The sequence below is a fragment of the Coenobita brevimanus genome, chromosome 101 (assembly GCF_032717465.1).
Source record: "Coenobita brevimanus isolate Jiangsu-jjx chromosome 101, ASM3271746v2, whole genome shotgun sequence".
NCBI lineage: Eukaryota > Metazoa > Arthropoda > Malacostraca > Decapoda > Coenobitidae > Coenobita > Coenobita brevimanus.
Genome location: NC_137054.1, coordinates 66756015 through 66771201, shown reverse-complemented (window position 1 = coordinate 66771201; position 15187 = coordinate 66756015). Strand labels below are relative to the sequence as shown.

General features: G+C 40.1%; 1 protein-coding gene across 1 annotated transcript in view; it reads left to right on the top strand.

Moving 5' to 3' along the window:
* The window catches only part of NKAIN (Sodium/potassium-transporting ATPase subunit beta-1-interacting protein), a 72320-nt gene extending 64779 nt beyond the window's left edge, over positions 1–7541 (top strand). Inside the window, exons 4-7 of the mRNA XM_080284277.1 lie at positions 2120–2269; positions 3420–3480; positions 4992–5037; positions 6523–7541. Of these exons, the coding sequence (XP_080140403.1) occupies positions 2120–2269; positions 3420–3480; positions 4992–5037; positions 6523–7174 (909 nt within the window). The 3' untranslated portion in view covers positions 7175–7541. The remainder of the gene's footprint in view (positions 1–2119; positions 2270–3419; positions 3481–4991; positions 5038–6522) is intronic.
* The last annotated feature ends 7646 nt before the right edge of the window (positions 7542–15187 follow it).

Here is a 15187-nt window from a genome sequence, read left to right as displayed (position 1 = left end):
GAGTGCTCACTGTGAAGAGAACGGACTTCTGAGTGTGATTGACTAAGTTCAGTGCAAGACTTCATGAACAGTGTACTGGAAGTGCTTCAGGAAATCTTTCTTACTGTCAGAGTCCGAGAGGAGGCGGTTATTCATCGAGGTGGCCATGGACTTGCTGTAAGTAGGCAGATTGTTTCATACTGTACTTTTTTCCATACTATACTTACCTCAAACACCTCATTTCACTCTTTAATGTCCTTTATTGATGTGAATAGGGTGTTAGGAGCTATGCATGTGCAGTAGGAAGGTGTTTTTCTGAGTTAGGCTAGGTTAGGGTCCATAAGTTCCAGTCCAGGAGCCAGTAACCAGAATGTTTAATATTGTATGAACCTACTTCTAAACCCTCATTTTATGCTTCTTTTGCATTTATTTCAGTCATTTATGTGCCATATTGGTGTGATTTGGTCTCAAATAGGTGCTATGCATGTCCAGAGGAAGTTGTATAGGTGTTTCTCTGAGTTAGGGTCCATAAGTACAAGTCCATAAGCTGGGGCCCAATATCCGGACAGGACCAGTATCCGGACCTGCCTATGGCTCTATTACGTCGGATATTGGAGGGATTACTGTATATGAAAGAGGGTGCTGTGAGTTGGAGGGAGGGCAGCCATTGGCAGAAGACAAGGTGATATAGAGGCATGTTGCATGTGGCCACCTCTTCTAGCATTAAGGTGTTTAGTTATAGGTGGACTTTTTGTCAGTGCCGTCACATCAGAGTGGCAGAATAAATTGTAGTTTAGCTTTCTTGTAACCCTCCAGTATGATGACATCTTTTACATTTTGTATCTGGTCTCTGTCAGACTGTTTTATTCAACGTAGGATAGGGCCCTTGAAGTAAGGGGGTTCAGTTATATATGTATTGTTTAACGTATCGTTTGTAAAGTCTCCAACTTGCTTTCATGTATCAGCCTTGGTTACCTAATGGTGGCAGTCCATGTTGCTCAATCTCCGGCAGCCTCCCTCTTCAGTCCCTTATCCCTGGTTGATGTTGGTGCTGTCTGGGCTTGGCCACCCAGCCTCATGGATACACCACCACAAGCATAAGTGAATGTAGTTGTAACCCTGTGGCCATGAGCTGGGGCTCAGGGCTGTCTACCATGCCAGTTGCATGGATGCAGATCTGAGCACAACTTGACACTACAACAGACATGTTTTTATTTATCCATTAATGGGGCAGCTTCCTTAACTTACTGCTCATGTTTATGCCTCTCTTTAATGAGTGGAAACAACAGCCTGATAGAATCCACCTGATCGGACCATGCAGCAGCCCATCTTGTCTTGGGGTCACTGGGTGACCATGCATCAACAACCCTGAGCCACCATCAGGCAGCAAACAGACAGATTTTAAATGGCCATTGGCCCAAAGCTGAACCAACTGTCCGTCAGGAGGGGAAAAGTCTAGTGATATGTTCTTTCAGTAAAATGTGAGTCCCAGCTGAGACCTCTGATTCTGTACGTGTGACTGTGTGCCATGCCGAAGAGTGAAATGATAACATGGTCAGCTGCCAAGCTTAGAGCCACACATCACATATGGTAGTATTTCTCAGGGGCAGTTGTATCAGACTATCTACATATTCCATAGGGGAGCAAAGCAGACAAAACTTATTTTTTTTGTAAGATACAGCATAAGTTATTGTATGCCTATGGGTGATTTTACACTCCCTCTTCAGTCTTTCTTTCCTTCATTCTCTCCTCTTCCTTCTGCCTGTGGGTGACTCTACAATGAGTGACAAGCCAAATGGTTTCCTGTACACCAGGAAACCATTTACTACACTGGGTGGTAACCATATAACCAAGTTTTGGCACCTGGTGGTTTAGTGGGGAATTATTGCTCTTCAGTCAGATTGAGCCGGTGAAGGTTTATATCCAAGTGGTGGTTGGGGTTGATTGCTCATGTAATGCCACTCAGGGATGAGTGAGGCTGGTCACTCTCATCTTATATGTCAGTACCAACTGCCTAGCCCCAGGCTCCTACGCTCCTCGTGGGGCAATGTAGGATTGGATGATGGATGGGAAGAAAAAAAAAAAAAGTGTTAGTATAAGAGTGAAAAAAACTTGATTCAAACATAAGTACTTTTTACAGGTTAATGGTATTGGCTGTGAGGCACATTACCCGACCAACTTGACCATGTTAGATCCACTGAGACCCATGAGACCCCAGCAGGTCAACAACTGCCTTGTGGACTACATCTATGTTGAAACCATCCATGCAGCTATACAGTGTGCATTTGCGGTATGTATTCCTGTTATGGGTCATTTTCATTATTAACCCTTTCACTTTCTATGGACACATACAAATATTTCATGTAGGCTCCCACACGGTAATTTTGTTCACCAGAGGAGAAACCTAATAATCAGAGAGTTGAGAGCTACTGGTATTTCTGTTTATTCAGTAACAGCTAACCACATCAAATTAATGAAAATGATTGAACAACAGGGAACAGCTATGTTTAATGTCTCACTAGGAAACAGTGAGTGTCTGTACAGTCTGCAGAGTGATAATTAATGTGCATTCTTCAAATGTGAAAGTCTAGTGGGACATATATTCATTAATGTATGAGGCTAGTGATTTATCTCCCTCTTCCCATTTTTTACATCGGGGAAGGAACATAGCTGAGGGTTTGTGTTGTTACTGGGTTAACTTGCACACTGCTAGAGATTCCCTCAATGTACGGTACCTGAGTATTGCATAAATCAAATTCCCAAAAGTGTTTATGGCAGTGAAAGGGTTAAAAGTCTGTGAAGTTAGACAGTATGTAGGTAAGACCCTTATGTGTTATTCCTAAGGGGATTGTTTTGCCAGTTCAGTAAAAAAAAAAAAAAAAAATTCTACGAACATGGTCTTTGTTAAAACTAGGATGATTAGTCAGTGACTGCACTCAGCTTCTTTCAGTTTACTTTGAATTACAGTAATAAGTTTTGTTACCCTGTATTTCCAGCTTGTGATCCACCCTCCCCCTCACAATCTGTAACATCATGATTCTTAAATACACCGTAAAGTCAGGCTTTTTTAATCTGCAGCTCCGCATATACCGATGTTCCAATTACTGTACTGTATGTGCATTTGACTGTGCTTCATACACATGTGACTTTGGTAACACATAGACAATATACTGTATTTATGCAAAAGCCACTCATAAGGTCAGTGCTCTGAGAACATTATTTTCACATACTGTATTGTTTCTTTCACATACTGCATTCAAGTCCAACAGCAAAATAGCAGTTTTGTTAGTCCTGCCCATGCATATCCAAAGTGGCCTTGTGTGTATTGTCTTAACAGCTTGATTGAATATTTGTAGGTTATAAGCAGTGTACTGGAGTTGCCAGCTGGTAGAATTTATCAGTAAGTTCTGTAAATTCTAATAAAATGTTCATAATTGCAGACTCTGGGCCTGGGTGTGTCCATTTACTTAATAAAGATCTTCTCAGAGGAGGATGACAGTTGTAAGTAACTGTGATTTATGTTTGTTTTTTCAGAGTTAAGTACAGAATTTTTTCATTGATTGAGTCGGGATCTAGGAGAGTTATATAGTGAACAAATGAGATTATTATTAGTCAGCAGAGAAGATGAGTAAGATATTGGGTTTTATATGTGATGCAGTGGTTGGTGCACTTTCAAGGTGCTGCAGGTGAATTATTATAATTATCCTATTGTTGCTAGACATAGGACATTACAATACACATATAAGTGTTGGGTTTTACATGTGATGGGATGGTTGATGCATTTTCATGGCATTGCATTTGACATAATCATTGCTAGACATAGTACTTTACAATTCATGTATAAAATGTTAGATTAAACATGTTACATGAGGGCTGATGCACTTTCATGGTGTTGCAGTCGACTTTATTGGCGGGTTTGAGCAGGGCGTGACTGGTAACACGGCTGTTCAGCCCACATATGCCAGGTATTATTGCCTATCTGGGGTGCCAGTGCCTGGACAGCCCCCTCACACGCATGGCTGCCTCCACCACCATCACCACCATCACTATTATCAGCCTTCATTACCCACCACTGGATCCACATCACCAGCTTGTCCTACCACACTCAAAATGTGATCAGCTCAGGCCTTCCCTTTGCTGTGCACTCAAGTAATGGTGGCTTAGTGGCTGTTTTATGTAGATAGAGGGTTGGTTTGTTGCTGTTTGAGTTGCTGTGAGTTTTTCAGCTGTACTTACTTGCTTCAGTACTGCTGGGGACCATCTTGGTGTGAGAGGTGATGTTCTTGTACTGTAAATGGTGTGCCGGGCCAGGATTCACAAACTTATCCTCGACACCCTGTCATAACTGTGGTGTTGTACAGGAAGGGCAAGAAGAATAGAGTATAGAGTCTTCCCATGTCTGTTGTTCCTCCTGCATAAATAAATTGTAAAATATGAGAGTAAAACTATGATCGTTATTAAAACTTTGGTTACAGGATGGACAAGGAAAGGAGGATGTAGAATCTTCTCATACCTCCTGTTTTTCATACAGAAACATTTCTTGCATACTGCAGGGCATTGAATGTAAGAGTGTTTGTGAATGTGGCCCTTGCAGTAGGAATATTTAGTTTATTTCATGTTGCTTTATATTATGTACAATAATTTAGTGACTGACAGTGTGGTGTTACATTTATTACTAACAGATAACCTGTAAAAGCATCTTACAGGCTTTGTTTACATGATTCAGGGATTGTCACTGTAGTTTTGTATAATTTCAGTTTTGCTTTCAAGTAAGTATAGTTTTTGATGTTCATGGACATTGAAAAATCTATTTGTGTGTTTGTTTTGGTAAATACAGTAACTCCAACAAAATATGAGCAAATTTAGTAGGGGTTCTATAATATATAAAGAAAAGGAAGCCGTTGGAGATACCTAACAAGCGTGTAATTGATTGAGGAACTTCAGTCTTGAGGAGCATTGTGTTTTGTTTCTCAGAGTTTATCTGTGTTGCTCACGAGTGCTTTCTTTTTCAGGCAAAGCTAAGAGCAGACCCACATCTATATACTCAGTGGAATACAGGTACTGTTTTGTTCTCTAGTGCAAGGGTGTTACAGTAGTGTAATATAGTAAATCATTGTTAAATATTACCTTTTCTTGTCCCTTTTTTGCAGTTTAGACCACAGTAAAGCAGCCTGTAGTGTGTGCAGTTACCCACCCTAGTACCCTTCACAGAGCACACACACAACAAAAATCTTTATTGCAGTACATAATAGGTATACATGCAGGGCATTTATATAAAAAATAATGATTAAGAACATAAAATATATCATTTAGGTGTAACCACATGATTAAGGCAACATATGTGAGTAAAGGCACTTGTAACCCCAGCTTTGTCTGAACGTGAACCCAGTGGACTAAAGGCTGAAGTAGTTGTTCTCCTGCATTCCACCATTCTCCTTTCAAGGGATATGGAGTTGAAGGGATATTTGTGTAACTCCAATTATATTGGTGCCACTACAGGAAGGCATCTGTAGATGAGAATGATGTGTTACCACTGTCCATTGTTATTGTTTAAGAGTGAAACTTGGACATTGTTGAGTGGAGATGTGAAGAGAGAACTGCTGTGAGATGCCAGTGCATATTTTTCTAAGCTGTGGTTGGAAAATCTGAAGTGCAGTTGTCAAGGGAACAGCCTGAATTGTTGCTTGCACTCCCTCCATCATCCAACCAATTATTGTCCCATCAGGAGCAAGGTGTCAGGGCTAAGCTCTCACTGTAGACATTTAAGGTGAGAGTGGCCGGTTGCTCACCACTTAGCTGCTGTACATGAGCAAAACCCTAACTTTCCCCTGGAAATGACCCCTGTGGGCCATATCCACTTGGAACAACAGAACTCCTTGAACAACCTGGCATCTAAAAATTGTATGATGGCAACGGGGCCAAAGCACTGCATCAGTACACAGCAAGTTCCACCTTTGTTCTCATTGCATGCATCAGTGAACTGTCCCAAAAGGGGATAATGTAACAGAGTGAATGGCCAAGCTGCAAACTTTAAGACGCTTTACATTACATTTCCACACACTGTAATACATTTTTATTAAATAAACTAGTGCATCACAACAGTACAGCCCTCATGAATCTGAATAAAATTATTTTCAACCCATGGAGTGAGTCATAAATCCAGTTGTGTTCTAGGGAGGAGTTTGAGTCATAACTCAGGCTGTGCCAATCACACCTGCACTTAAGATTTCTGTACTGGGGAGGCTTTTAGGGAAGGTAATTACACATTCATTGGTTTTGGAAACTAGTGTTTTTCGTTTTTAACCACTCAGTCATGAACCAGAAGAACTTAAAGTAGAATTTGTATGCACACACCCTAGACTTAGTGAGGACTGATTATACTGTATTAAGCAAAAGTTTTGTGCTGCATGTTTTCACATTATTTGTCAATGACGGTTCATGATAATCCCTAGTATGAAAGCAGTAAGTCCTCTGACTTGGGTCTAGATTTGGAAACATATCAACATCATGACATTTAATTTTATCATCAATTGTTTATTCCAGTCCCCAGCGTGAGGGCAGTGAGTCACCTGACCTGGGCCTGGAAGACGGGGCGTATCAGCAGCCTATGACGCCGCGTCGGGTGAAACGGCAGAGTCGACACCGTGCATCTGGTCGCTCACAGGGCCGTGGCTCACAGGGCCGATCCTCACAGCGCTCCAGGCGGCACCAGTATCTCAACCCAGTCAACAGATTAATGGACAAAGCTAATGAGTCTTCCACCAGCACAGACTCATACCATCCTGCTAATGGTGGGCGGCCACCCATGGGGGGCCGGCAGGGACACTCAAACCCCATGTATGTCCACTCCAGACCCAACTCTACTTACTCAGTCAACAGTGCTGCCCCTGGACATGACCCAATAGAGCGGCCTCCTTCTGTCCACTCATCGTACTCAAATTACCATGGACAGCGGCCTTCAATTAATCCAAATCCCTATGGCCGCCCACCAGTCCAGACCATCACCAGTGGACTGATCGCTGGGTCTCAACAGCGTAGGTCATTTATGCATTCAAATGGGCATATAAACTCCTTTATGCCCCATGGTCCTACCAGTACTCTTGGGTCCATTAGAAGCTCCGGGGGCACTATGAAATCTGATCGAGAAAGACCGCCACCCTATATGTTTGGGGTAAATTCTGAAACTGTAATATGACTAAAAACTAATCAGTGATTCAGATAAACTTGTTGGTAGGATAATGTGCACTGTATATGATTGCAGTTATAAAGAGCAAGCATTAGAAAGTGACTTTAGTTTGTGCTAATGCCATCAGTGAAAGTATGCTTGCTATAAATCATTCAGACTGTGAAAAATATGGGTCTGTGTCTGTGATCTTCCAAAGAATATGTATATGCTGTATATATGTATTGTATTACAGTCACGTATTATAGTTTGACTGATAAGGGTATTTGCTCATATGCCAACCATGTAACATATTGTATAATCAGACCTTCTGCACAATTATTTATGAATCCCTTGTGTTGCAGAATGCACACACTGTTGCCTTGATAGAGAAGGTTGTAATTCTGCTGTATTGTCTTCTATTTAGAGGTTATGTTTGAAGGCATGAGTGAGATTGGTCTGATGTCAGTTAACCTATGGAGGTATTAGCACTCTCAGGCTCCTGCTGAATAAAATCATCTGGCGTCAGCTGGGATACAAGAGTTATACTGAGCATGAGAGGGTTAATGCTGACTATTAATACTCTCAGGCTTGTTGGACTCACTCTCAGCTGATTACAAAACTCTAACATGACCTGGAAAATCCCAGCCCTGAGTGGGATATTGGTGACAGTATTAAAACCACTAGGCTCGTATTGTGCTCGATTAAGGAAGCTCCCTAACACCTCTTCTCTAGCAATTTATTTTTGGATATGGGTGGGTAATATCTTTGTGAATGCTGTCTGTGCAAAGTATGGTGATATTGGAATAATTTATGTAACGGAGAAGGATGTTAGGGAGCTTCCTCAGCCGACAAGAATACAGACCCTAGACTCCTAAAGCTCACTCTCAGCTGAATAAAATTACCTAGTATTTGTTGGAATAAGATACTAGAGTTATCCCAATGATGAGAGATTAATGTGGCTTCAGAAATAACCCAGGTAGACAATACCGTACTATGGAAGTTCACATATCAGTATTCACTTACGAATTACGCACACGCACTGCCTTCCTTATATCACTGCCTACTACTTTTAATGTAAGCATGTTTATTACTGTTATTATTAATTCACCACATGTATTACTCAAGATACTGTACCTGTTTGAGGAATTTTGTGAAAGGTTGAAAGATAATTAGAACACATGTAGGACCAGACTTAACCCCCTTAGCCCAAGGATTTTTTATTTATTTATGTATTTATTTTCTCTCCCATCACCTGTTTCACTGACCCACTGACTGTCAGGATGGCTCCCTCATCACCACCATGCTTGTATGTGGCAGATAGTGGCAGCTGAAGCTGCATTCCATAGTTATATTTGTAGCAAGACATAAGCAAATTACAGTTCGAGACTGTAGCTACAAAAAACAAAAATAAATAAATATTTTTGTAACTAATAATGGTTGAAATAATTGAGATTATACTGGAAGGTATATCTTGGTGAGTGGAGCATTAATGGTTGCATGATGCATATCGGTACATCGTTACCTTATATTAAAGCACTGTGTGTGTGTGTGTGTGTGTGTTTGTGTGTTGTATTTTTGCAAAATTCAGTAAATTGTAACTGTACACTGTATTCTTCAAATTTGATGCATGATTCTAATACCATACAGTTGCAGATACCTGTATAGGGAATTGACTGTACAGTGTATGAGTAATTTGCTATAATACTGTATAGCAAAATTCACTGGAAAGAAGTGCACACACACACACACACACACACACACACACACACACACACACACACACACACTGGAAATTTATGACTGACCACATGATGGTTTGGGCACGTGAAGTAATGGAGAGTCGGTGATCGACTTGGAATGAATGGTACTGGTGAGAGCTTGAACCAATGAACTATATAGCTGTGCAGGGCAAGGAGAGATCCGTACAGAGGCCACTACATCTCCCACCAGAAATACGTTACCCTGGTGGAGGCTTGAACTGCCAACCCTACGGTCATGAAGCGCGAATGCTGCCACTGAGCTATTCTGATCAAAGAGTGGTAAAGTGAAGGGAGAACAAGGTTGAGGTGAAGGGACGGGGTGGAGAGGCACATGAATGAGAGTGACGTGGGATGGAGGGAGGAAGCCTGATGGCAGAGAACATGGTGATGTGGAATCAGTTTGTTCATGGCCACCTCCTGGGTTGTGGGGACTGGCTGTAGATTGGAAAACTACGTGATTTCACCTTCACTTAAATCACTGATGGAACTGAAATACAGTTTGCATTTTATCATATTATCCCTTTATAATGAATGAAGGCATGTAATCAGTAGCCTCAGTCTGGGTTATGTGAATCCTGAGCTGCCGAGTTCTGAGATAATGAGGTTCCACAGTAGATTATTAATTAATAGCTTTAAACGTTGACATATTGTGATAATTATGTCAAAATAGTTATTGATCCACACTGCCAGTCAGCACCAGTAGACACAGCTATCTCAGGGTCCTTTCATAGTGTGTTGGTTGTTGTCAGATGTTTTGTTTCAGGATGGATATTTGTACTTGGTGTACAGAATAGAACTGCATTTTTGTCCTTGTATTGAGCTAAAATTGCATGTTAGAGTGTAAAAGTAATGCATATGTAAATTTGCTTTCCTGTGACTGATTCTGATGCATTGCTTTTGTGCAAGTACAGTTCCATACTGTATAATTTTACAGTACAAATGAATGAGCACAAGAAAGGTTACTTAAAAGAGTTTTGTTATGTAGCTTCTGTTGAGGGATGCTGTGTTGCTGCTTTGTTTTGCTGTGATTAGATGTGTTAGCTAATCATCCTGGAATGTACTTCCATCTTCCAGTGCTGTTTCAAGGAGTACTCCAAATTGTATTATAACAAAACAGGTAAAAGTTGTTGTCTTTTGATGCCAGAGTAATAGGAACAATGCACAGTGCATTTTCAGAGCAAGATTGTACATATACATGTAGTTGTGTGTGTGTGTGTGTGTGTGTGTGTGTGTTTTTTTTTCCCCAGTGATTTGTTTGTGAAATGAAGCTTTTACATTTCAGGTCTTGGAAATTTTAATCTATAACTTATATATAAATACTTAATGATTCTGGAAGTGATGAAATCATAAACTTCTTCAGTCTGACGATGTATTCAGTTTATTCTTGTTGCTGTCAAATGATTTATTCAGTCTAGGAGAGACTCTGAACTGGGGACAGCTAGTCTTCAGTAACCTTCAATAGAAGAGATCTAAGTTTCAATAAATCATCTGGAGCTAGCAAGAATAAATTTTAAAAAGGTGTCACCATATCTAAGGAGTTAAATATGACTGGCCAGAGTAGATCAAGCTAACAACCATTATGTCAGAGTGGAGAAGTTGAGAGAGATCTGTCTTGCAGTGGACTGATGTAGGTTGTTGATGATGACTGTTCTGTGTGCATATCTTACTACTCTTATTACATTCTCAGCAGTGTTGATGAATTACATTTGTGTGCATTTATGTGATATTTCTGGGATAAACATGAGGCTGGGTGTAGTAAGGCCATTAACTTAACCTCTTGATTCTGGAGAGGGATGCCTTCATGCAGTGGCACTGATATAACTAGGAGGCTTTACTGCCTGGTTATGGGGCTGTTTGGCCAGACTGCCTAAGGAACAACTATTACAACTGCCTGGTTATACAAATGTTCCTCAGCTTCATCCATGTCCCGTGAAAGGGGGCTGGTGGATTGCAGGAGGAGGGCAACTTGAGCCTGCAGATCACTGGGTTCACATTCAGATGAGCCTGGGGTTGCAGCTATTACCACTACTTCTGCCTAACGCTCTCTATATGACTGCATCTCTTCATGTTAACCCTTTCAGCCTGAGGATATATTTTCACTTTGTTCTTCCTGGCTCTTGTTTATATTATTCAGCAGAGTGAAGACTTTTTTTTTATTAATCAGAGAGGTTAGATGCTTGTTTAATTTACCCTTCACATATCAGAGATCTTTCTAAAGTTATGTAAAGTCATCTAATGGTAACATGATTCCAAGTTAAAATACATCACTGGATTGTTTTTGCTGAATTGTTGTTGTTTTAGTTCAAGGCTCATTTGGACAGGAATCCAGTGGACTGCAGGCTGAAGTTCCCCTTCTCTTGCAGGCCACCATTCTACTTTGGGGGGATAGGGAGGGAGCTGAGGGATGTTCGGTTAATTAGTTGGTGAAGTCGCTCAGTTAAATCAGTGCCAACACGTGAAGGCATCCCTCTGCAGCACTGTTACTGGATGGAAGAGGTCAGTTATGCCTCCCAGAGAGTTTGATTCAGTGAAAGGGAGATCTGAAGGGGATAATGAATGTTACTAACTCCTCTCATTTCAAAAATTATATCCTAAGCTGAATAAAAGGGAGACTCGGATAAGAAATATGTACATCATCGACTTGAAGTAATAGGACTGGATGTAGTAAGATAATTGAGACTGGTACTAACCCCCTCACTGCTACAATGTCTTTTATGATTTTCTCACTACTTTTTGACAATTTTATTCAACTAGGAACGACTTTTTGTACTGGCAGGATTAGTTTAATGCCTTATTAACTCGCCCAGTACTCGAGGCATTTCCAGAGTTGAACAAAATCATCTGGAATGTACAAGAGTAAACTAAGAAAAAACAAAAGATGTCCTTGGGTTGAACGGGTCAAGGGACGATCAGGTGCTTTTTGGATCTGAAGAAGGCACAATAGACATAATATACAAAGCCTGAGAAAGGTACAGAAAACTAAAAGGAATGCAGTGTAGGTTATTCAAGGCCATTCTGAATGCAATTTCATAATGGTGTGGACAGTGACTGATAAATTCAACCTGAATTTGAAAAAAAAAAAAAAACAGCATGGCCCTGCATTTTATTCTTGTTACCAAGAAACAGTTCTGTTTAGTTTATGAGCTACCCTTTGGTCACTAAGGGTTAATGAAGTTTGATGATATGTATGGTAATGCTATATAACTCTGGCTTAACCCATGCAATACAGTGTTGCTTCTGCCAAACAATGTTCACAGTGAAAGGAATAGGAATTATCTCCATAATTTCCTGTCTTCATATCAGAGCTGTACTGTATTATTTGCACATATCAGCACAAGAACCATGAACTGTATCCTTGCTTAGAAAAACTTGTCTCCTTAATATTACCACCCCCTCTCCCAGTCTTCATATTAACATTGACCAAGCCATGCTGGCGTGACAGACTTCCAGCAGTCCAAATTTATGTTGGATTTCTGTGTGTCCAGTCTGCTATGAAAAGTACTTTCAGAACCTACCCTGAACTCCATTGTTCTCTGTACCTTACTTCTGTGCCTTTCTTAGATCCAGAATGTTGCAGAAGACTTCTTGTCCACTTTTAATATCCTCTGTTTGAGCCATTTTTTGGGCAAATATCTGGCCTTCCTTAGCCCTATTCTTCTTTTTCATAATAACTCTGACTCAGCCAGTACTTTCATGCAGCACAATTCTAGGGAAGTTTGGCTGATATGCTCTTTAAGAGTACAGTATAGTATAGGATTCTGTCGCTCATCATCATCATGGCTTTTTTCCCCTCACCTAAAGCTGGAATGAAGTAGGATATAAAAACAAGAAAAACGGAAGTATGATAGTGGGAGAACTGTGAACAGTATGTCCAGTGAAATGGGCCAGACATTCATTAACATCATTAAAACTCTTGAATTCCTGGCATTACCTCACAAGCCTAACCATCATCACAAAATATTTCTTGTCTGTCTGTTGTAATCTCATCCATAAACTTCTGCTGACAAGAATCTGTTTTTTTAATGTATTGGTGACAGGTACACTCTCTGTTTGTTACCAGATGTCTTAATCCCACAAAGGGTGGCCACAAATGAATTGCCACATATTACCTTGTTCATTGCCATCAGGCTCTCCTCTCCCCAGTTCACAACACCTATGATGGTGCTTTTAGTAAAACCTGGGTACAGTTTATTTTTTTTTATCCCTCTCATTTTCACTCTGTCCTTTGCCATCCTCTCCATCTCACACCTCCTTTATGGATACTCCTTTTAGTAAAACTCCCTCAGTACTGTGCACTCCATTCTTACTAAAAAAAATGTACTAAAGTGTAAAAGATATTGAAGTCACTTTGTATGCATTTATAAAAAAATGATAAACCATTTTATAAAGACAGTTGTTGCATGTTCATAAGACTATGAGGGAAGCCCAACAATATGCAGCACCTCACTATTTGAATTCACTTTGAATGTCATTCATTTCTACCTTTGTAATTGCCTTAAAGCTCTGGAGTGAGTGATAGTATAGTTCCCCAGAAGACTATTTTTCATCCCCTTCACAGTTGAGAATACCTGAGTAGTGACACTCCCACAGTGTGACCACCTTGCTCCCCCCCTCCCACTACCTAATCAGCTCATAATGGAAGTGAGTCTGAGTTAAAGCTTGTCGTCATACATGTCACCACTAGCAGGTTTATTGGCCAGTGACTGAACTCTTGAGTTTTGTTCATGTGACCTACACAATCTGAGACATAGCTTAAATATGTTCGTGGTTCTTTGCATATTTATAGCAAGAGAGACTTGGCATGGGCTCCCTTGGCTGGCCATTGTAAAAAAAAAAAAAAAGTCATTCTTGCTACAGAATGTGCGTCTTCCACAAACTCATTCCATCCAGGTATTGCCTGCCGTTTTTTTTTGAGTCATACCAAACACTGCCAAACCAGACTGAATACAGTAGTGTATTTTTGTCATAGATTTATGAAGTACATTAATAGAGTCATGGTCATGTGAATCTCTGCTCATGTTAAAGATGCATAAACTAGGAGGATCAGAGGGTGTATCACTTAGCGTGTCCCAGAGTACAGTATCTGATCACATTCCTCTCTTATATGTCATGAAAATTCGATTTTATTTTTAGATCAGCATTCTGCCTCAATTTTTGCTGAGATGGAAGTGTACTAACATTTAGGTCCATGAGTGACAAATGGTCTGATGAGATACTTTCATTCTAGATAGGACAGTTGTTTCAACAGTCATAATGCAAGAGGATGTAATAATGTGATCCAACTATATTTTTGACAGAATCCATCCATCCATCCATCATCCAATCCTACATTGCCCCATGAGGAGCGTAGGAGCCCGGGGTTAGGCAGTTGGTCCCAACATTTAAGATGAGAATCATGTGGTTATCATGCATAAAGGTATCTGGTGGGAGTTTAGCAACATGTGCAGCCTCAAGATTTTGTTCTTCCACCATATTTGTGAAGGAGGCAGTGATAAAACAGAAATTAAAAGAAAAAATAAAACTCGTACAAACAAAACTAACATGACGCAAACTAACCCAAGCACCCATTAATCTAAAGATATTAAAGTTATTGTACAGTATTTCATTGCCTTTTCATAACCCTGTGACCCCGAGGACATCTTTCCTAAAGCTCATTAAGTCATTTAATGTAATGTACTCGGTTTCATTGGTGTAGTCGATGCACAGAATTTTTTTTTTTATGCTGAACAGATGTTTCCTTCATTTCTTAATGATATGTCTTTCTGTAAAACTTCTACATGAAGAATGCAGTACAGTCTAAGGTTCAGGTACCTGGCATTCTACTGGTGTACAATAATTATCATGTGTTACTGTGCTGGTGTTACTGTAGGTAGCCAAATGAATAAGCATTTATTAAACCAAGTCTTTTATGCTGTGTATTGTAATTCTCATATCACAAACTGCTAGAACAGTGTGTTGGTGGTTTATATAAATTTTTAAAAAGAAAATAGGCAAAATTTTGAGTGGCTTACTTGCGACCAAGAAATAGGATGGGACAGTACTGCTGATTATTACACCTTTCCCTACTGGCTAAGCTTTGTCAGTAACTAGTAAGTAACCTGTGCTTGCCATCAGGAGGACTTTGTTCAGAATTTACCAGTATGAACACTGTGTTCAAATGTTCAGTATACTGTATAAATGTAGTTTAACTGATTCCTGTTTTTGTATATGCAATATTTGCATAAGAATTTACACATTGTATAAAATTAAAGTGAAGAGCACTGTATATGTAGTACACTCCTTA